General features: G+C 37.2%; 3 protein-coding genes across 5 annotated transcripts; 1 reads left to right on the top strand and 2 right to left on the bottom strand.

Annotated features, from left to right (window-relative positions):
* Positions 1 to 215: 215 nt before the first annotated feature.
* LOC121949933 (protein tyrosine phosphatase domain-containing protein 1) lies at positions 216 to 6,890 on the bottom strand. Of its 3 annotated transcripts, none has more exons than XM_088079907.1 (13): positions 6,153 to 6,890; positions 5,642 to 5,824; positions 5,465 to 5,545; positions 5,029 to 5,147; positions 4,349 to 4,486; positions 3,962 to 4,233; positions 3,562 to 3,864; positions 1,984 to 2,235; positions 1,774 to 1,890; positions 1,569 to 1,670; positions 1,373 to 1,453; positions 1,149 to 1,259; positions 216 to 1,059 (listed from the first exon to the last, which is right to left on the bottom strand). In XM_088079907.1, exons 2-13 carry the CDS (start codon positions 5,821 to 5,823, stop codon positions 937 to 939), a joined length of 1,881 nt encoding a protein of 626 aa, XP_087936033.1. In that variant the 5' UTR covers position 5,824; positions 6,153 to 6,890; the 3' UTR covers positions 216 to 936. The 3 variants fall into 3 exon arrangements, 2 of the variants coding, with proteins under 2 accessions (XP_087936033.1, XP_087936034.1); XM_088079908.1 differs by having other exon boundaries at positions 1,373 to 1,455; positions 1,577 to 1,670; XR_015776954.1 differs by lacking the exon at positions 216 to 1,059 and having other exon boundaries at positions 1,576 to 1,670.
* Positions 6,891 to 7,030: 140 nt separating this feature from the next.
* On the bottom strand, positions 7,031 to 12,470 carry LOC121949934 (ADP-ribosylation factor 4-like). The gene is made up of 6 exons (XM_042495802.2): positions 12,261 to 12,470; positions 11,323 to 11,403; positions 11,090 to 11,199; positions 9,724 to 9,795; positions 8,539 to 8,664; positions 7,031 to 8,415 (listed from the first exon to the last, which is right to left on the bottom strand). The coding sequence occupies exons 1-6, from the start codon at positions 12,325 to 12,327 to the stop codon at positions 8,329 to 8,331; spliced, it is 543 nt and encodes a 180-aa protein (XP_042351736.1). The 5' UTR covers positions 12,328 to 12,470; the 3' UTR covers positions 7,031 to 8,328.
* Positions 12,471 to 13,734: 1,264 nt separating this feature from the next.
* LOC121950713 (uncharacterized) lies at positions 13,735 to 20,196 on the top strand. Its single transcript, XM_042496795.2, has 12 exons — positions 13,735 to 14,035; positions 14,153 to 14,196; positions 15,347 to 15,410; positions 15,570 to 15,701; positions 16,597 to 16,704; positions 16,806 to 16,855; positions 16,970 to 17,080; positions 17,197 to 17,242; positions 17,454 to 17,525; positions 18,058 to 18,211; positions 18,306 to 18,388; positions 18,477 to 20,196. Exons 1-12 carry the CDS (start codon positions 14,003 to 14,005, stop codon positions 18,627 to 18,629), a joined length of 1,050 nt encoding a protein of 349 aa, XP_042352729.1. The 5' UTR covers positions 13,735 to 14,002; the 3' UTR covers positions 18,630 to 20,196.
* The last annotated feature ends 1,864 nt before the right edge of the window (positions 20,197 to 22,060 follow it).

Here is a 22,060-nt window from a genome sequence, read left to right as displayed (position 1 = left end):
AAATTTGGTTAGTTATCTTTTTATTAAAGGAAACCAAATCGTTCACATTTTTTACGAATAAAGCTGTAAGACAAAAACATTTTTAACAAGAAGAACACAATGGCTTTTTTTCTTTGAATTTCTTATTCCCCTGTAGCTATAAAAACAAAAATAAATTTTTAGTTGTTTTTTGACTTCAAAATGACTCATCAATGAAAAATCAGTGATAGAGTTGATACAATGAAATAACATTTAATATATGGTATTAACACTAAATATTCATAATTTTGTTAATTTAAAAAAAAAAAATTAAATAATTTAGCATCACTACCTTTACCGTAAAAAGACAATTCAACTGTTTGGAAAAGCATGGCTTTAGACAAAGATACTATTTTTTTTAAAAAAAAAAACATTTTGTAGCAAATAGTCAATTGCAATTACACTAGCTCAGCTTAACTATCTCATCAGTTCAGAAACTATAACATGTCAAATAAATAAACCTACCTTTGAAAATCCCACCACAGAGAGCACTCATGTTTCGATTAACTTTTTTTTGTTACTAACTTCCTGTAGGATATGAACAGAAAAGGCATACTATTCAAAGACATAGCAACATCTAGTGGATTGTTTTAGCATAACATACCTAAACCAAATGGTGGTGACAGCTTAATCAGGTTGAGTTCAGTTTAACAAATTTTCCATTAAGATATGGTGACTCAAAATGTGCACTTCCAAATGGTTGAGCACAACATTATTGTTATGCATTTTTTGATGGTTTTGTGTATCTGAGGTACTTTTGTGAGTGGTTAGTTTGTGTCTCCTTGGGGTAATTTTAGTCTCTTCACAGTTCCTTTGCACCAAATGTGAGTGACATTTTGCAGGTGAAGGTAGGGGTCTCCTGACACTTTGGGCCCCTGGGTCTGTGCCCTGTAGGCCTGTTCAGTAATCACCCGTGCCTTAAAGTGTAGCATTGGTGCTGCAGGCCCTTGTGAGGTATCTGTAGTTGTGGAAGGTTTCTCTTAAACTCGCCTTCAGGACCTTCATCAAAGTTGCAAGGCTTTCCATTTCCTCCTGCGGGCGCTGGTGATTTTTAAAAAGGCAAATTATTGAACATAAAAAGGTTTCTAATACACATTCTTTAACAGACTATAATTCTACATGTGTCTCACCCTTGTAAGGGCCTGCATCAGTCGCTGCAGCACTGAATCTTCTCTGTGTGGACACAGGCTGGTCACTGTACTCACACAGCTCAGTAGACAATAGATGGTGTGTCTCTGTGGCTGTAATAATGTTAGATTGAAAATAACTTTTTAAATCTTCATATAGAGTGTAAAGGTGTCTTGAGAAGAATATAGTCAAACGTGACATCAGATTCATAAATCTGCTTCTTTACCTTCTTGAGCAAACTGAGAGGCTTCCTGTTGTTCGCTCCAGAACTCAACCTGTCCACATCTTCTGCACTCAGAACAGGCTCCTGGATGAGGTTAGAAGAAACAGAGATATGACTTTACAACAGTATGGGAAGTGTAAACTGAAATTCAAAAGGTCGTGGTGTATTTTTTCTATACTTCACAAATTGAAAACCCGACCCTTAACTTGTCCAGCCAGGTCCACAATAGCCAACTGAGAACCTGAGGATCCGACTCTGTGACCAGCAGAGCCCAGCCACAGTCGCTGCTGTTCAGCTCCTCCTGTTGGAAAAGGTGAGCAACTGCATTTATTCAGTGGCTTTAAAGCTCAAAACAAAAGTGATATGTAGTGATGTAAAAATAGATTTGCCCCGGCATTGCTCACTTGCAGCAGAGCTGATCTTTGCAGGATGATTTCTCCTGGAGGACCATGGAATGCCATTGCCTTAGCAATAGCTCGGGCGACTGCAGTTGGGCCTGGATTATGTGGATTTCTGCACAGCTTTATATGACAAATTAATCAAAAGGTTTTAAAGCATTCACATCAAAGCATTCATTATTAGCTTTATTTCTTCACAGTAAGAATCACAGTTACCTCCATGTTGGAGCTGTATTTGGTAAGCATCTTTTTAGCTGTGCACTTAGACCTCTTCACACAGTTGTTGCTTGTCGCCATGTTAGATAACGGGATGTTGAGTGTAGATTTCTTTTTGGTGGTCCAGTGGCCTGGTGACAGCGGGGCAAGGATTGGACTGCTTGGTCTCAGATCAGGTCGTATCAGATCTTGCACACACCACTGTCTCTCATTTCCAAGTACTGGGGCGCAATATGGACTCCACTCCAGATCCTTCAAGACAGAGTGCAACAAAATGAGAAAAAACTCAATGACCACTTTGATTTTACAGAAGATGAAGACACTATGGGCTGGTTTCACAAACAGGCTTAGATTAAGCTAGGAGCTTTCATGTTGCTTTCATAAACGTGGCATACATTTGGCCTAGTTAAGCTACTATATATACGATATATATCCATCGAAATCAATACGCAAGAGCAAAACAATGTTGGCGAGCATCATCCATCTACACCTATGTGGGGGTAAGAGCAGAATCTAGACAAACAAATCAAGCCCTCTTCATAGTGGCATTTATGTGTGTCGAAAAAAGATCGAGGAAGAGGAGGAAAATCTGAACGTGGTCGTGGTTGGGGAAAAAAGGCCAATTAGGTATGCCAATTTTGCAGCGAGAGCTCAAAGTAGGTATTAACATCTACTAGCATTTAGCATTGTCACGCTGATCAGTGCGTCATTTCATGCTGCATTCCTATTGGTTGTTAACAGACATAGGTTGTTACAGTCACACAGTAAGATGGTCATCCCAAATTTCTGTAACTGTTAGAATTTTATCCCAGGCTGTCTTTGATCTTACAACGGTGACAACAGCCGTCCCTGAACATCTCTCACTGTGCGACGAGAACCACAATTTTAGAGGCACAACCAAGGATATTGCCATGTTCCTTTGACGTTGGTCATCTTTCATCTGGGACAGCCCAAAATAGCACAGAGTATACCAGGCTTTTGTCTGCAACTATGGAGTAAGGTAAGTAAGACTTACCTTGAAAATACCTGGGTTAAGCCTCATTATCTTCAGTATAAGCATGCTGTTGGCCTCATGGTGCTCATGAAAACCCAGAATGGAAAAGAGCTCTTGTTGGTCACGCTACGAGCTACATGCTACATGCTACAACAAGACTATTAACATGGCGCCAGTGATGTTTTTTCAAAACAATTTGGCATGCAGGGCTTCAGGACATTTGGATTACCTTGGATGAGCTAGATGTAGAGATATTTTGTGGTTTCATTATGGATTTTTTTAACGTGATTCCTGGTCACCATTTACTTCAATTAATTGGGAGATGAGTGCAACACCTTTTCCCCTTGAACCTCCAGCAGAGTTTTGTGGACTACAAAACTTTACTTGATTTTCCGTTGGCATGAGGGTGAGTAGATAATGACTGAATTTTCATTTTTGGGTTGACCATCCCTTTAAGATATGTCTGTTAAAGTCCCTTTGAGTTAAGAGAGCTTAAAAGAGCATTTTAATCTGGCACTAGGCTTAAGCCTTGTCTGCAAAACCGGCCCCATATGTAATTGTGGAAGAATAATGTGAAATTGTACCCCATTTACTGCAATCTTGCTGAGGTCAGAGTCGCTGTAGCTGCGTTTGTCCAGCAGCACCTCTCTCTTCCTCTCCAAGAACCCCAGTGGCTCGTCCCAGGAGGACACCGACCCTGAACCCACCCATGACCCTTTATGACCCTCCCTCAGTAAAGGCAAATACTGTTTGGACACCAGGGTTTCCCTCACTGTCCTGTTCAGGGTCCTCAGTGCTGACCTCTTCTCCAGCTCAGCCTGTATCTCTGGAGGAGCCGGGAGACCAAGAGCTAAGCAGGAGAGATGCACACACAGGAGATAAACCACCTAATGGAGAAAGAGGAGGAGGAGGTAAACTATTAAGACAGTGCAATCAGATATCTACATAATAACTGTTAATATATTAAAATGATGAAGTCCTGACCTTGGGTGTTTGTCTGAGGGTGCGTGCCTCCTGGCCATGCAGCAATATTGCCTGTCGGTTTAGATAATGCTGCAGGGTAAAGGGGGCTCCGTGCCGCAGGCTGAGGTCTGGGTATTGGACCAGCTGTGTGCCAATCAGGCGAGCAAAGTCAAACACCTGGCTGATTTGTGCCCGGGTTTGAATAGAGCGTGGCCGTTTAATTCGTACGAAATGGACAGCCTCACTCGGACTGATGCGCAGGGTGTAAATCAAGTAACAGGCTATCAGGACACCTGCACGAACACACAAGGAAACACACACTGAATTTACATGAGAGCATTACATGTGCACAAACTGTTACTCACGGTGTTCACATGAACAGTAGATACAGTATGTTTATTCCTCTACCTGTCCTGCCCAGGCCTGCATGGCAGTGCACCGCCACTCGTCCTTCCCTCACTGCAAAGGCCAAAACCTTCACCGCATCGATTGTACCGACGAGAGAGGACACACCGAAATCTGGCATCCCAAAGTTGTAAAAGTAAACTGAAAAAATACAAATATGTGCATGTGAGTGTATTTAGGAATGTAATTGACATAATGATTAACTGTGTTTGCAGGCTACTTTTTAATGTAGAAACACATGGCATAGTTTGGATAAGACAACTCAGAATTAGTTGCTGCTCCTTCGGCACAAACCACGACTGTCTATCCTAATATTTGCTCACTTTTTACATAGGCCTATATTTCAGGGGACCCGGGGGAAAGTTCTCCCTCAATATTCATAACATGTGCGTTTGTCTGGTAGAGGACTTTAATTTTGAGAGATGACATTTTCACCATAAAATGTTGCAGAAAAAGATCACCAGAATTCTGGAAATTAAGCATCTCAACATTTTTAGGAAGAGGACCCCAAGTTTTATATGTAACCCACCCCCTCCAATGGTGAAACAAAACCTATGTCCTTGACTGTTTCCATCCCACTCTGTGTGAGGTACAGCTTTTTCTTTTTCTATCTTTCTTTCTCTCTTTTTCTTTAGAAGGCAGTCAGTCTTCCATGTTGTATATTTACTGTATCAAGATCTCACTGTCATTGTCCATGAAGATCTGTGGAGAGTATGTGAAACCACTCTCAGGGAGTAAAGGAGGTCCACAGTAAGCGTGCTCTCCAGGAATCTGCATGTTGATGATCGATCGGATGTTCAACCTGAGAAAAAAAATCATAAATTATGAAGATGACAGTTGACACTTGTGTTTGTGTCTCAAAAGTAAAATTGTGATACTCAAGTAATATGTCCACAATTGGATAAGCTGATCGGTGAAATGAAAAATCAGTTCTGACAGATGTCTTATCCCCAATGTACCCCATAAAATAATATTTTTTCTCCATATTCCTCAGAGACCCCCACACATTTTGAGAAGGCTCATTATTCCTACAACTACTCATGTTTCATGCAAATCCACACACTGCACAGACACACAGGAGAACACAAGCATTGCTAAATAATAATTAACAGTGATTACCTCCGAAATTGTTCTATGATGTTGTACTTCTCAATTAGATGACTGGATGGTCGTGCCATGGCAATAATGTCATCAGTTACCCTTCCAATATGAAGAAGTTCTTAATCAGTAAGTCATCTTTTTTTTTGATACAGCACATAACACAGCTACATTTTGACTGCAGTCACATTGTCTCACCAGGAGGAGAAAAGACCTCGGATGACCTGTTGATTTAATTTCCAACACTCTGGTCCTTCATAGCGACAGTCTTTTCCTCCACAGGCCAGCAGGCAGAGGAGCTTGGGTGGGATAGCCTTCACCAGGTTCTCCCTGGCCTGGGAGTAAGACGGCTGTGGAACTGGTATCAAGGTCGGCATCATCCTGCACAAGAGGAAACCCCTCCAAGATCAGCCTGACTATGACCTCACCGGGCTTACTGGCAACCTCATGTCACCTTCTTGACAGACTGCATGTATTTTCAAATGACACTTAAATTGGGTATGAACACCTGTTGTGGTTCTAGGATTTCATCCACAAGAAACAGCTTGTTAAAATGACATACTTTTGTAGTTGGGTGCTGTTACTTACACACATTTATTGTCTAAAATTTAGAAAAGTCATATAACAGCAAAGGATATCAGAAAAGTGACACATCTACAGTACAATGAATATATAATATTCTATGCAATCAATCAAATTTAAAACTTACCTGTTTGATTATGTTATACAATGAAGCATTAAATCCCATTTAATGTATTCCCTGAGTTTAAGAGTGCAGGAAAAAGAAAGAAAAGCGGTGCTAAAAGCAGAACACACATGTGCTCCTCTGTGCTGCTTACATACTCACAAAACTATGCGCTGACCCAGCTCCACTAAGCCCGATTAGCTGTCATAAATACATTAGGAGAGACATTCACACATCATAGCAAGCCAATTATATAATGCTTATACGTTCTCCTATAAACACTGTGTATGAAGGTCCTAATGCCTGGCACCAGATAAAGCTTTAGACATGATTGTACTTAGATTGTGATGCAGAGAAATATATATTGTTGATCTCACTAATGTAAATAAGCACCGATAAGATCTGTGTTTACTGTGAAACACTATCTTAGTATAATGTAATGTCATGCAATTATGAAAAAAATTAAATAGGTTAGTTATCCTGTTAAAAAAGTAATGAGTAAAGAAATTATTTTACCTACTTATCTTACTAGATTACTTTTTAACAAATGTTTTAAACTGCTTAAATTATTCCTGAAAAAGGCTATGCTATAAACATGCGTTTTGCTGTGCACAGACCATACCCCTGCATAGACAAAGATTTATGAACAAGAGCCGAGACATCTCAGAAAATGCAGTGTTTCGAAAGTGAGAAATGCTTGAAAAGACAAGCCAGGGACAAGATTTGTATTTTAAGTCACAGACTGGAACACCTCTCACACTTCCTCATATCAGGCACAGTTCCTTGTAGAAGTTGCCAGCTTAGTTTTTTTTGTGAGTTATTTTGAAACAAAATCAAAGTGAAGGAGTGTTTTAATATTTTGAATGGGTATGGGTAACAATGAGTAGAGCCAAAAGCGCATATTTGGTTTTTTTTACACCGTCTTTATTCAGAGCTTTTTTGTGGAAAATATTTTTCGCAAGTAATTTTAAGAGTGGCAGCTTAAGCATCTGCAAGCAAAAGTTGGAATGTATACACAAAAACAAACTAATGGGCAGGTATGTTTTTGAGTTTGTGGGGGGGGGGGTAAATTAAGAATATTATTATATTATTAGTATTATCTTTCAGACAGTACAACAAAAACAACAAAACATGCTTCTTTACTATCAGCAGTCATGTGTCAACACTGGAATGCTTCCTTCCTCCTTTTAGTTAATTGTTTTTCTTCTTAAGAGTGGGCAGAAGTTTTTTTACGTTTTTCATGGAGGGTGTTGAAGGAAGAGGATTGCGGACAATCTTACAAATGTTCAAACAGGGCAAAATGCTAGTTGATAAAGATGTTGTAAAGAAGCAAACTACACTTACACTATTGCAGTTCTTCTGCACCACAGCATACATTTCAAAACAAAAGGAAGTGTCTTATTGCATTATTTTATCTTTCAGAAGCAAAAAAAGTCACTAAAGCATCTTGCGAGGAAGCATGAACTCAGAATGAGATATAGAAAAGGATTTTTAAGATTTGTGTTAAGAGGGACCAGAAGGCACAATGTTCCTTTTTGGATGCATTTACTGGGAGGTCCCACACATTTAACAAAACCTATCTCTGAAATCACTGCTAATCCTCACCCATTTCCTTCTCTGGGCTGAAGGCCTTTACAGAAATGAGTTGGCATGAGCGATAGCAGGGAAGAGTAAAGGGTCAGGTCTGCTAAGGAGTCAAATATTCACGAGTGGTTGTGGAGAAGAACAGCCTGAGGGAGCCTAAAAGTTTTCCTTCACCAAAGCCCTGGAGTTACATTATCATATGACCCAATCTAGGCTCGACAACAGCTATACAAGTGCTCGATTACTGCAAATGCTGCCTAGACAGGAGCCCAGGTGTCAAGTGGAAAAACAACTCCTTAACCATTTATTGTTGTAGGCCAATTGCTCATCATGCAACTGAATGTATAATTACCACTTGCTGCCATGTAAGAGTCTGAGAACAAAAGGAAATAAACATAGACTATATTAAGAGATAACATGGTAATAGTAATTATAATAAGAGAAAAAAACCATAATATTAAAATTTCCCAAAAATGATTATATATCGTCCACCAGCCTTGTCCCCATTGTGAATGTCAGCGCTGGAAGACCAAATGTTTTGGATTGAATGTCTGTGCCTTCTCTCCTGTCCTGTGGAGTTAAGTCTCTTTCTCTCATCTGTCCAGTCGATCCATCTTTAGTTCTTGGACAGCTCTTTGGATAGCCAATCAAGTCCTTCATACAGCCCGTCACCATGGATGGCGGAGGCCTGCTGAACATACCACTGTGGGGCCAGAGATTATATGGCACCAATTAGAAATGAGAAAATATAAATGGAGCTCTGCATGTGCTTAAGGATTTGAATCTGAACGCAGGTGTAGGGAGCATGTGTATTCAGATTACTTACATTTCTGTTGTGGAGGGAGTGTAGGTTGAGTTTCTCTGTGAGATCACTGACTGGTAAGGCATTGGGAAGGTCCTGTTTGTTAGCAAACACCAGCAAAACAGCGTTTCTCAGCTCGTCCTCACTTAACTAGAGGGGTAAAAGACATAAGACATAAGACATCAGCTCTAAGATTTCATATTACAGCCAAAACATTAACAAGAGATAAAAGTGGGATTTTATTAAATACATACATTTAAAATGTGATAATATTACTGGTTTGACATGAGTCCTTAAAGGGATCCAGTTGTCTGAACTGAGCTGAATTGGCCGCCACTCTAAGTTATCACCAGTGGTAAAAGTAAAGGTACTAATACCACCCCGTGAAAATACTCTGGTACAAGTAAAAGTCCTGTTTTGAAAATGGTGCTTAAGTGAAAGTAAAAAGTATCATCAGAAAAATGGACTTAAAGTATGACAAGTACCCAAAACAAATAATAAAAGAACACATAAATAAATATCTTTTTTTTAAAAGGCAAAAACATCCCCAAACACCAAACTTATTCTGAAGAACACCCCCAATAGTCAAAACTGTTATAAAAAGGTTAAAAAAAATAATCATTTTAAATCTGTAACACTGTAGTTGTGGTTTTATTGTGCAACTAGAAATAAATAAGGTAAATTAAATCCATAATAGCAATGCATTCAATGCACTACAAAAACACAAATGGTTGATATGGTTCATATCCCTGAGCGATAACACAAATGCCCTCACTTAACACTTTGGTGACTCATCAAGAAGCTGACCACACCCATCGAAATGAGCAGGCTACATGAGTAACACTGACACAGCACAAGATAATTATAATGTGAGAATTGAGGCTATTTGGCACTTGTATGGTGAATGTGTTCAGAGTAAGTCAATATGGTTACCCAAATGATTTAAAATGTATGAGTTAGCCATGCACTACATACATACACCATTCCTTTCATTTTGAGATATAATGACAAATTTGTATTTCCCTAACGTACAAACAAACGCATACAGGTTTTGGTTTGACTATATACAGAGTTTTTACACTATGTTAATATTTTTATTATTAGTTCTGATTTAACTACACACAATGAGAGTTAAATTATGAAACTATCTACACGTCATCATTGCATAGAGAACACTCTTCCATCAGTCCCTACATATTAAATACCTACCATTTTCCCGAGCTCCTCTGCAGACTCTGCCACTCTTTCTCTGTCATTGCTGTCAATGACAAAGATGAGGCCCTAAATGAAAACGAACAAAACAGCATCCAAGTGGTTAGCTTTTCTGTTCTTAATTTTAAAACTGTAATAATTAGCAGAATAATTGATCAGTTGATCTGCAATTATTTTGGCAATCAATAAACAATTTACAGGTGTTTTTGGTTTCTCTCGTTCCAGCTATGTGAACATTTGCTGCTTTCTTTGATCTAATGAGATTGTGTACTGAATATTGTTGAGTATGGGTATTTAAGACATCACCTGGAACTCCGGGATACTATGACAAACATTTTTCCATTTTTTTTACATTTATGATACCCAAATTAATCAATTAACTGTGAAATTGTTCTGGAGATTCATCTATAGTAAAAATAATATTTAGAAGCAGTCCTATTTAGGCTAATTATAGTGAGTCAAAGTAATATACAGAGACTAGAATTTTATGTAGTAATGTATAGTTTACCATCTAGAGTACAAAGATATTTAAAGTTGCCAATTATTGAACGTGATCCAAGATCAAACAACTACAAGACTGACTGAGAGAGAAGAAGCATTTATGATGAAATTTTGAGATGCGATGTTACCAATTGTATTTATATATATACCATTATGTAGCTTGGCTGATGCAGGGCTGATTTGGGTAAAAAGTAACAGGCTACATAAAAGAGTATTAAGTATATAGTTTGAGCATTACATTCGTCTACTTTCACTGACTGTACCAATGTAGCCGGGGAAAAAACACATTCTAACATAAACAGCCATTAAAAAAATTAACTGCAAAGTATTTGTGTTTAAATGAATTGAACATACAAAACACTGCAAAAGAGGCTGTCTATTTGTTCCAGAGGAACAAAAATAATGTTTGAATGAACCATTCAATCAATTCATCTTAATCTAAAAAAAACATGTTTGTAAGATACTCAAACTCAAGATTTAGTATCGGGCCCCCCATAATCCTACAGATTTTATAACTGTGTGGAAAACAAAATCCAATCTGATCACGGTGAGAGATTTGATTCTTCATAAATGAAGCATCTTGAAGCTGGTGCTGCAAGCAGAACACACTTCTTCACAAAGTATTTCATAGAATCCAGCTAGCGCGTACTTTTTAAAACTTTTTTTTCCCATTTAATTCTACTTTATTGCATATAACTTTTAATGGATTTAAATGTTTTATATTTATTTATCCTCATACTTTTGAGTTAATATCTTTGTCAGGTTTGAATTCCATGCAAATAGCTGAATTGAAAATATGTTTAATGAAAAAAAATTATGACACTGAAGGTGTCCCACAGCACTTGGACAGTCACACTCATACCTGTGTGTTCTGGAAGTAATGTCTCCAGAGGGGTCTGATCTTGTCCTGGCCACCCACGTCCCAAACAGTGAAGCTAATATTTTTATATTCTACTGTCTCGACGTTGAAACCTTTACAGGGGAAAGAGAAGGGACAGATCTTTAGAAAACTGCATGCAAAGTTCAATGAGTCATCTGTGCTAATGTTAACAATAAAAAATCTAAAAGGACAATAAGTGTTAGGGGGTTTCTTACCAATGGTTGGGATGGTGGTCACAATTTCACCAAGCTTCAATTTGTACAAGATGGTTGTTTTTCCGGCAGCATCCAGTCCAACTACAGCGAGAAAAGGGTGATTTAAATCTACATCAATATCTGAAGAGGATGGAAGTTGCAGCTATGGATGACAACCTGCTGTAAATTGCATAACATGCGTTTTCCTTGAAGTCTAATCTTCAGAAAACAGATGACATGCAATAACAGGATACATGTGACTGCGTGTAACGACTCGTGTACCAAGACATGCTAATCAATAAGTATGATAGGGGAAAAATCTCACAATTATTTAAGCTGATTTGTGTATATTGAAATCGCAGAAAACACATCACTCCCTAAATATCCAGAAACATGACAGAAGAATGACGTAACACATTGCCAAACGTGGAGTTAGTTAGCGTTAGCTAAAGTTAGACATAGTAGAAAAAAACGAATTAACGTACTGTTTACCGTGAACAAGTTAGAAGCTAACTTAAAGTAGATTATCAATTATCGGCTATTATCCCCCAACAGGACATTGTACTACTGTTTGCAAGTACTTATTAGGCAAATGACACACTTGGCCATTGCAGCCAAACCTGTTTTTAAAGTTTTTATAATGTTAAAACTTTGATTTAAGCAGTTTTCGAGCTAAAGTTGTCGTTAACAGACTCCATTAACAAACTTTCTTTAAAACAAACACCGAAACCTAGCTAACTTATCGCGTTGTGGAAAAGCTATTTTTGTTGTATTTTTTTCAGCAATAACAATAACTCATACGTAGTTCTGTTTTAATTCCGCCTTGGCCCCAATGTTATACTTCAAAAGTTTAATAGCTGCACTGCAATTAAAAGCAAATAAAGAACCAACGTTAGCCAACTACTCAGCTAGCTAAAGCTAAAGCTAACATTCGTGCACCAAACAGCGCTTTCGCTCACCCATCAAGATCCTCATTTGTTTTTTGCTGAACAGCCTGTCGAAGAGTGAAGAGATGGTGAGCCCCATGGCTGGCAGATAATGTTTGAATCTGTGACAGAAGAGATGATATTAGCCGCAGCAGAGGCGACGTGTAGTACTTTTACTCTGATCCTGCTATTCTGATTTCTTCACAGGACTACTGCGACTGCCACGTCCGGGACAACGTGGAATCCACGACGTCATCAGTTTGAATCAACTTTATCAACACAAGTCAATATCTTTGAACAGTAACGTTTGAATACATTTTTAACCCTCTTTTTGGATATATATTTAATCTGTTCTATTAACACAACATATCCTGTGAGCAGAGGCTTGTCATTAAGACGATAGAAAATGCTTATGTTATTTATTTATTTATTTATTTTTTAGAGGTGTTTTTATCATATAGTAAAATGCAAAGTCGATTCCTACCACTAGATGACTCCATAACACAGGCGTTTATCATAGTGTGAAAATTAATGAATAATATTTACAGACTTTCTTTCCTGTTCCTGTTTCTTTCCTTTTTAGTTTTTTTTAAAATGTTTTTACTCTATCTCAATCTTTCTTATTATTATTATTATTATTATTATTATTATTATTATTATTATTATTATTATTATTATTATTATTATTATTATTTCAAGCACAGAGCTCATATCTTGAAATGCCGTTTGTTTATTCTTGCAATATGTTGATGTTTTTTGTGTTCTGAGCCAACATGGTGTTCATTTTTTGTGGGGAAAAATGAACATGTGGTAATTTATCTAATGTGTGGACCTTGAACTAATGACAAAGGAAGAAATCTGGACACTGTGGCTTGAGGTGCTGGAAACCACTGCCTTGTAGGTAAGGTCCCTTCCCAGTGGTGGCTAGAGGTGAAACCTTCAATGACTAGAGGGGGCTTCAGACTATTCCTTTTTTCAGTTATTGATTGTAAAACTTCTGTGAAATAATCTATTTCTCGTGATGAATGTAACCTAAATGAATTATGCACTCATACACAAAGCTGGACAAAAACCAGCTGTGCTGACTTTACCAACATTGGTGCTCCAGTGATGTATAGTGCCCTGCTACAGCAAACTGATACAAGATCCTCATGAGCCTGTTGCACACACCCAATGATCTGAGTCTCTGGAAGAATCTGCTCTGTCCCCTGCCTGAAGAGGACGTCAGTGTTATGTGATCAGTCCAGTTTTTTGTTTGTTTGTTTGTTTGTTTGTTTGTTTGTTTGTTTGTTTTTGCAGATTTGGACCCCAAAGTGCTTGTATGAGTCCATCGTCTCCATTTACTCCCCCTGGTTGATAACTGGGACAGGGGACCTCCTTTAACTCCCATAGATCTCCACCAGCTCAGATCAGGGCATTTATGTCTACATCTGTCATTTTGGTTTGAAATCAACCACTAATAATAAAGAGAGGATAAAACACAAACAGTACAGGGGAAACTTTGCTTCTCAGTTTTCCTCTAAGTGTTTATTTTTTTTGAAAGACTGAAAGTAAGACAAGGAATATTCCTGCTCCATCTGGGAATTCCCATGAAAAAAAAGAGTTGCACACACCCAAAGCAGGTGGAGTCAAAACAGCAGCACGTGACAAGGTGCAGACTGTTACAGAGGTGTGCTCACACAAAAGGACATGTTCATAAAGGCCTGTTATGGAGGCAAACTATTTAGCTGTGCCAGACTGAGAGTTTTGAATAGACTTATAATTGGATATTCATCATGGAGATTAATGGTATACTGAGTGCAGATCAGGTAGGTATTTCAACTTTTATGTGCATGAACAAATTAATTGTAAACTGATGAGAACTGTAAGGGGGAAATAACAAATACATAACATTTTTGATAACATGTTTGAAATCTGTTTTTCAGATTGATTTTCTCTCTACTGAGTACATAGTGTTGCTCATTCCCAGGTAATATAGTTTACTTCTACTTCCTCTCTTTCATGCTTGATTTACATTACATTACTTTTACTTTTACACTAAGAGTTTATATAGCAACTGGATTGTGGCATATTAAAATATTTTTAAAATAAGTTGTACAGTAAACCTATAATCAGCAGAATATTAATCTTAAAATTTTAGTTTTCTTATTGTGAAGAGGTTTACCACATCAGCAAGGAGACCTGTAACAAAGGGTGGGCTGTGACTTTTTTATGCTATTTTTGATGACAAACTATATAATCACTTTTGTATGCTATTTTGGATGACATACTATAGTATCACATTTTTATGCTATTTCTGATGACATATTATACTATGACTTTTTCATGTTATTTCAGTCAACATGCAAGACTAAGATTTTTTTTTTCTATTGTGGACTTGTGTATTTGCAAGCAGCTGAAAAAAAGCGAGCTCAGTCAACCCGCTGCGGTGACTTTGTTTATAAGTCTTTATTTCTATCTTCGGCCTATGACAAAGAGGGCAAAAAAAATAGGAAAGAGGACAAAGCTAGTGCTGGAGAAAATGCGGGAAAACAAATCAGTGAGTTTCTATGGAGCTTAGAGGACGGTTATATTTGAAAATGTGGGAGTATTTTACAACATTTTATGCAGGTGTCACATGTGTCTGAGATAACACTCAGCCTCTCTGACCTGTGCAATAAAACCCGTCTCAGGCTTAGTGTTTATTGTGTTCCTCATCTTATATTGTAATGGGTTGCATATGAAACTGGAATAGTTGTTTATATTGAATTTTGGGATAGTTGTCCCATTAATAGCAGGTTGTATATAAAATTTGGGAAGGCATTTATGTAGAATGTGATAGGGATACTCCCTACTCCTTTTCAAAAATGAGTATTAGTTACTGAGATTGATATTTATGTGTTGTATAGGGGGTTTTTTTTGTCTTTTTGTTTTAGTTCATCGGACTTGGCCATATGGCTTGTTTGCTTTTATTTGTATATATTTTTTTGTTTTTACGAAATAAAGATTCATTAATTCATTCAAATTCATTCATTTTAAACCTTACACACATCATCAAGACATTTACTAAAGTTAAGGCAGTGATAAATCCAGCCTCTATTCTGTTGTTTAATACTTGACATATTTCTGATTCTCTGCAGTGTGGTTGGGAGTTTTTCTGTCCTAACGGTTTCCATATTGAGAAGGAGACATCTACGAGGACAGGTGGGTCAGGTTGTATGCATTTATATGCATGCCATTTGTATTATGTTGATTATGTATTTTATATTTTTTGGATTTTTGGCATTGACTAACACATGCAGGAAATGTGTTGATTCTTGTTGCTTCTCACAGTTTTACACCTTCATATGTATTTGTTTGCAGGTGCACCTCCTGGTGCAGCTCGCATTGGCAGACCTCCTGGCTGCTCTGATCCTGATGTCCACCAGTATCATGAACAAAGTTAACACTAAAGACAGTGTAGCCATCTGCCAATACAGTCTGCCACTGTCACTGGTAAGGAACAACTCATCCTGTTAGACCTTTTACCTCTACAAATTAATAATTAACAAGACTGTTTCTTGGTGGGCGGAGAAGTCATATCTGAAGTTTAATCTTCTTAAACAAGACAAAGGAGTTTAGAGACGCTTGGGTAAAAACATCCTCTTAGATTTGGGTACTTTCCAGCGTAGTTTTCAGGGTTGGAGAGTGGATAATTATCTCAGTGTGCCACATCATTCCAGCAGTAAAGTAAATCAAAACTTTGTGATACTATAAACCTGTAAAGCAAAATGGTGAAGTGTTTTTCATGTCATGTCTTGAAGATTACCCTGCTTTGTGTCCTCATTCTGAAAGGTGACGCTGCATTTTTCATAGTTATTTTAAGTGTTAAAATGTTTTCTCAGCTCTATTTTAAGCTGCATAAACCTAAATCTAACACTTTCTGAGCTCACATTGGATTTTACAGTGCTAAGAGTTGAGGGCTGAATAATATTGATTTTACGTAAAACAAACATTAAAAAGAATGCAATGCAGGAACAAAAACAAGTTTCACTCAGCTCAGATTGTGACATTCCTACAAAATACACATATGGAAAATATATAGCCTTTTAAATGTACAGTATTTAGGCAAAGGAAAAAATAACTGTCATTTTACATTTTTCAACAGATGAAAATAAAAATGAAGTGACCCCAACCTGAAAAATGAATAATTTCAGTAATTTGAGTGATATTCTCAAAACACCAGCCTAATCTAAGCTTTTTTTTAAACAAGCAGTGTTTACATGTGTTAAAAATGGCTGTCTGTGCAAAGTCATCTTTCAGCTTCTTGATGCATGCTGTCACATTTTGCATCACTGTATGTTTCATACTTCAATAAATTGTTGCATCTTTGTGTGTTTGTCCATTCCAGACATTTTATTTTATTTCATTTCTGCTGGTGGTGGTCTACGCATGGACGTCAAAGAACCCAATCCAAGGGTGGAGAGCAAGAGAGGACACAGAGGACGAGCGGGGACAGGTGAGGCGTGCACTGCATTTTTAGATTATAATTTGTAGAGAAAAAAAACCCAGTCATGACTAATTTAATAACTGATTTTTTCTTATCGTTCTGGTTTACAGAGTCAGTGTACAAGGAAAATAGTCATTATACCTGTTTATGCCGTTGTGTGGTGAGTTTATTAACAGCACACAATAATTTTAAATATAACTTTAATCACCTTTCCAACTTTATGGTTCTTATTGCTGGTGTACACATTTTAATTCTGTATCTCTGTTGGTTTCAGGTTGATCCCCATGACACTTTACTTAGCATATGTGCTCACTCCCTTCATAAAGACTACTCCAATCACAGACCGATCGTTGATAATCCCTAATGATACTAAATACTGCACCAGGTGAGCACAAAACCTCCATCATATACTTCCTCAAATGTCACTGCTTTTCAAAATGTTACGGGAGAAAATTGTATTGGTTCCCCTATGTTCCTGACATTTATGATTTTTTCTCTCAGTTGTATTTTGTTCTTGCATGTCTGGAGGGATTCCTGCTCTGTTACCGTGAGTATAAAACTGTCACATAACACTTTTTTTAAACTGAAAGAATTGTATGAGTGTACATTAGTTTTAGTGTACATTTACAGTGTTTTTATTTGTTTTATCAACATTTTACTGTATTGGATTGGTACTGTGTTTATTATATAATGTTTTTGTTATAGTTTATAGTATGTTTATGCTAAAATGATTTTTTTTTCCCCATTTATCTTCCCAGGAGATAAATCATGACATTTTCATCAGATTTTTTCTTTTTCTAATTGTGATACCAGTGATGGTGTCTTGCTCGGTAAGTAATATACTAAGTTAAGTTAATTTAATCTCTTTCAAAAACATGGGAGGAAGGCAACAAGCAACAAGAAATGACAAATCTGCAACAAATTAGTGAAAAATTACAAAAAGAATCTGATAAGCGGAAAAGGAAAAGATCTTAAAAAAGTGCAAACAAAAACCCAGTATATTGTGTAACATACAGTACTTTGAATGTATAATTCTAAAAATCAGACATACACTTTCTTGACATTATTCCCTATTTTTTGAAAAATGTCTACTCTTTTTTTCAGGTTGTTTTCTAGCCACCTTTAATCATTTTTTCTCATTGCTTTTCACCGTGCTTTTGAAGAGAATTAAACCTTTTGCTCATGTTTCAAAGGTTTCCCTACTTGTGAAAGACGTCTTAGTGCAGGAGTGAATATTTGCTTTATACATCTATGGATATATAATAATGTTTTATAATTACAATACACTGCTATCTAAAGACTTGAGTAGTGTATTTACGTCTGTGTAAACAGACTGTAATAATTCATTTTCTCTTGTTTCAGGTCATTTACTATAAGGTTGGTAAATGGTATAAAAGATATGAGCAGCAAGGGCTTTTTCCTGTGGAGGGAGATGGACGTTCGAGACGGAGGCTCAAAAGAATGATTTCTACAGCAAGAAATATGGTGATGGTCATCTTATTCTGCTGGACACCAGGTACACGCACACACATGCAAATATAAAGCGAATGTAATACACTTCAGCTTTAAATGAACATTAGATTGATTTCATATGTTTCTCGCTGCTTTAGCTCTTGTCCTCATTCTGCTGTCTACTCTGATGATCTGGACAAACATTGAACAACGCAGCCTCTTTGGCCTTTATGCAATACAGGCAAGTCTCAGAAGAGCAAGATTTTATTGAGAAAATTATCATCTGATGTCTGAATTGTTGGTTATACTTTTGTTTTTGTTTGATTCAGGTTGCCAGTGTGTCCCTGCAAGGGTTCCTGAACAGTATGGTTTACGCCTGGAGACGGCCTAACTTCACAGAGGCAGTTCTTGGGGAGAATACGCCGCTGGTTGCACACGACCGCCTTGCCTTCTTTGATGAATCACTGAGGACCTCTATGTGATTGCTGACTCTAAACACACTGAGAGACATTTTTGTGCTGCGGACACAACACCCTGCCCTGAGGGACACTACGCCTGCACGCTTCATGACTTCATGTCAATCTATACTGAAACGCATTTTCATTTTCGGGCTCAGGATGAAAAGAAACAGAAGAAAAGTTAAATAATGCACGAAGACTCTTAAAAAAAAAACAATTGATGCTATGTTTTCCTCTGCAGCTACTGATTTTTTCATCATTTGAACAAACTCATAGTCATGATACTGGAGCTCTTTTATATAAATGGAGACAAAAGGGACAAATTGTATAAATGTTATATTTATATATGTGCTGATAATGTACTTTTTTTAAGATTTAAAAGGTGTCTTAGAGAATTATGAAATTATTGTGGCATATGGGTTTCTATTTCGTCATGCTTTATCACGTTCATTCAGGTGCCTTTTAACCAAGTGCTTTGTTACTGACTTGTTATGTAACAGTCCCTCTGTACCATAGTGCAGCACAAGAATGATGGAAAACCTGTCAAGGCATAAGCACGTGCCACCTGCGATAACATAGAGTTCAGTGTCAGGAGCATTTACAAGTTGGAACACTGAGGAATGCTGAGTGTCTGACGACAAGAGAAGGAACACTGCTTTGTCACGTCTGTGTGCGACCACTACTATATCTCATAAAGAATAATGTGCAGTTGTATAACCGAGGTCACTGGTTGTTCACACACACACACACACACACACACACAAGTGCAGGCACAAAAATCAGCACACTCTCGTGCTGCAGAATGGTGAACTTCATAATCATGTTTATATCATGTGTGTCTGTCTTTTACTTAAACACTCTGTTAACCCTTTGAACCTGAGCACATTGTCTTGATTTCTTCCAAAAACATGGGCAGAAGGCAATGAGCAGCTTATGAAATTAGCAAGATATTAGCACAAATCAGCAAAAAGAAAATTGCCTGAAAATAAGCAAAAAAACAAGAAAAACAAACAAGAAAGTGACCAGAAAAAAAGTGCTAAAGATTAAATTACATAACATTTTTTTTCCATAACAAAATTTTAGTTCCAAAATTATAGATATAGTTTTCTCAGACTTTTACCCTTTCTGTTTTTAAACAGAATTTCTGTGAACTTTCTTGTCACGTTTACTAATTGTGGGACATTTTCAAGTTACTTATAGCCCTTTTCTGTGTGTTTTCTAAAGAAATCAGACCAATTTATTTCAGTTTCAAAAGTTTAAATGCTTGTTGGAGGCATCTAAATGCTGCACAAGAAAACAGATGTCAATCTAGGTTTCAAAGGGTTAATGATTAACAGACTGCAAGTCAACCAGTTCCTGCTTGTATAAGTGATCATCTGACTCATTTATCGACTGTGCTGTACTTGTACATACTTGATGTTCACTTTCTTTTCTGAAGGCCACACAGTCGCAGACATGGGGTTGATGCATACAATAAAACATAAAGGTTTTACAAGGCTTGTAACAACCTTCCAGCTGCATAACATTGTAGATTTGAGATATGTCTGTCAAAACACACTTTTGCCTGTTAAGAAATAAAAATTTAAATACATTTTTTCTCCATGTGTTCGCTATAAATTCAGTTAAGGAACAAACACCTTTTTGTGATAGTGAGTAGAGAGCTATTATCAAAGATCTTAATCACTGAGTCATTTTACTTTATAATAAAGTGCTGTGCAGCCTGCATCACCTGCATGTACTGACCTAATTTTAATTTCCCTGTAGCCATCAATTTTCTGAATGTGCCCCAGATATCCTGCCTAGTCAGTGATATTATATGATAAAAATAATGACCGTGCATAACAGTGTTGCTAGATAAAGCACACACACTCAGCAAAATATACAGTACCCAGAAAAGATTTGATGAATATTGTTTCCTCAAATGTGCGCCAGCTTATAAAGGCTTTTGGGTGGCCCAGTGCAAGTCATAATCAGTGACCTATTTATGCTATTTATCAGCTGCTTGGTCATATTTCCATTCTTTTGGTCATGCTTAGAAAGTAATCCTGATCTTCAGCATGACAGGGCTCACTGGCATAAACCACTGTCGTGACAAGACTGCATGTTCATGTTTGTCTTTGTGCATGCATAGCTGCCCCATTAATTATAGGCTCAGTGAATTTTCTGAATATAATGAATGAACAATACATATTTTCTGACTGAACTGTGAGGCGGTGGCTGTGGAGTGACTTTTTAGAATTTTAGATTTGTTCTGTCCTCCCACTCTAAGGTTATTGAGGTACACTGAACAAAAATATAAATGCAACCATCCTGTTTTTGCTCCCATTTTTATAATAAATTTAAAGTTCTAAAACTTATTTTATGCACTCAAAGGAAATGTTTATCTCAGATTTTGGGAGCAATATTTTAAGAATCCGGGTTAGAGAAAACTTGTCCTTTTCCAAGATAATCCTGACAGGTGTGGCATGTTGAGGTGCTAAATAAAACCGCATAATTACTACACAGGTGTGCCACTGACTACAGGAATGTCCACCAGAGCTGTGAACTGAATGTTCATTTCACGACCATATGCTGTCTCCAATGTTGTTTTTATGAATTTGGCAGTACATCCAAGCGGCCACACAGAGACCCTGGTAATCCAAACTGGTTCAGAGTGTCCACATACAGTGTCTTCACTACAAAACCATCTGAGACCAGCCACCAGCTCACTGAACACAAAGTGCTGTCTGCAGTGTAAAAAAGGAGAACATCTAGGGGAAGTAAAACATTTTAAAAAAATGAAAATAAAGAGGATATTTTTTTAACATCATTATTAGGATACAACATGGTAAAACAAGTCTTTCTTTTAGCCATCTATCAAACACGTACATTGTGCATTTGGTGTTTTATTTTTTTGTGGTGTTATATTATAATGACAAGAAAAAAAAATAACAGGAAACTGATCTCCAATTTAGTTAGCCCTTTTACAATGCCATGACTAACACTCGCATTGTTCTCTCTCTCCTGTAGACATGTGAACACTCATCAGTTATATTTAATGTCGACAGCCAAAAACGAAAATAAAACATGAGGATGTGCTGCCAATTGCAAGCAGTGTGGTGGTTTTGGTGCTTATAAATTCAGATTATAACCATAATAATTTGGCAGTTAATGTTACAAGGAAAGTCCCAACCAGCATACCTGTGTGACCAACACATGGACACACTCCACCTGAAAATATCCTGGATTCTGGTATGCAATACTTGTGCCTTTTCGAAATTAAATTAAATTAAATTAAATTAAATTAAATTAAATTAAATTAAATTAAATTAAATGTCTGTAATTTTGTCAAAATAAAAGCTGCTACATTCATGTTTTATTATATTCTTGTTGTGAGCTGTATTCCTATGATTTCAGTGGAGAAACAAACAGAAACACTTCTGCACCATAACTCGAGCTGTTATCACAGATTCAAA

Source organism: Plectropomus leopardus, chromosome 7 (genome assembly GCF_026936395.1).
Source record: "Plectropomus leopardus strain MGB_pleo_1.0 chromosome 7, ASM2693639v1, whole genome shotgun sequence".
NCBI classification, from domain to species: domain Eukaryota; kingdom Metazoa; phylum Chordata; class Actinopteri; order Perciformes; family Serranidae; genus Plectropomus; species Plectropomus leopardus.
Note: the sequence above shows the minus strand (reverse complement) of the source record. Positions and strands in the feature narration are given on the sequence as shown.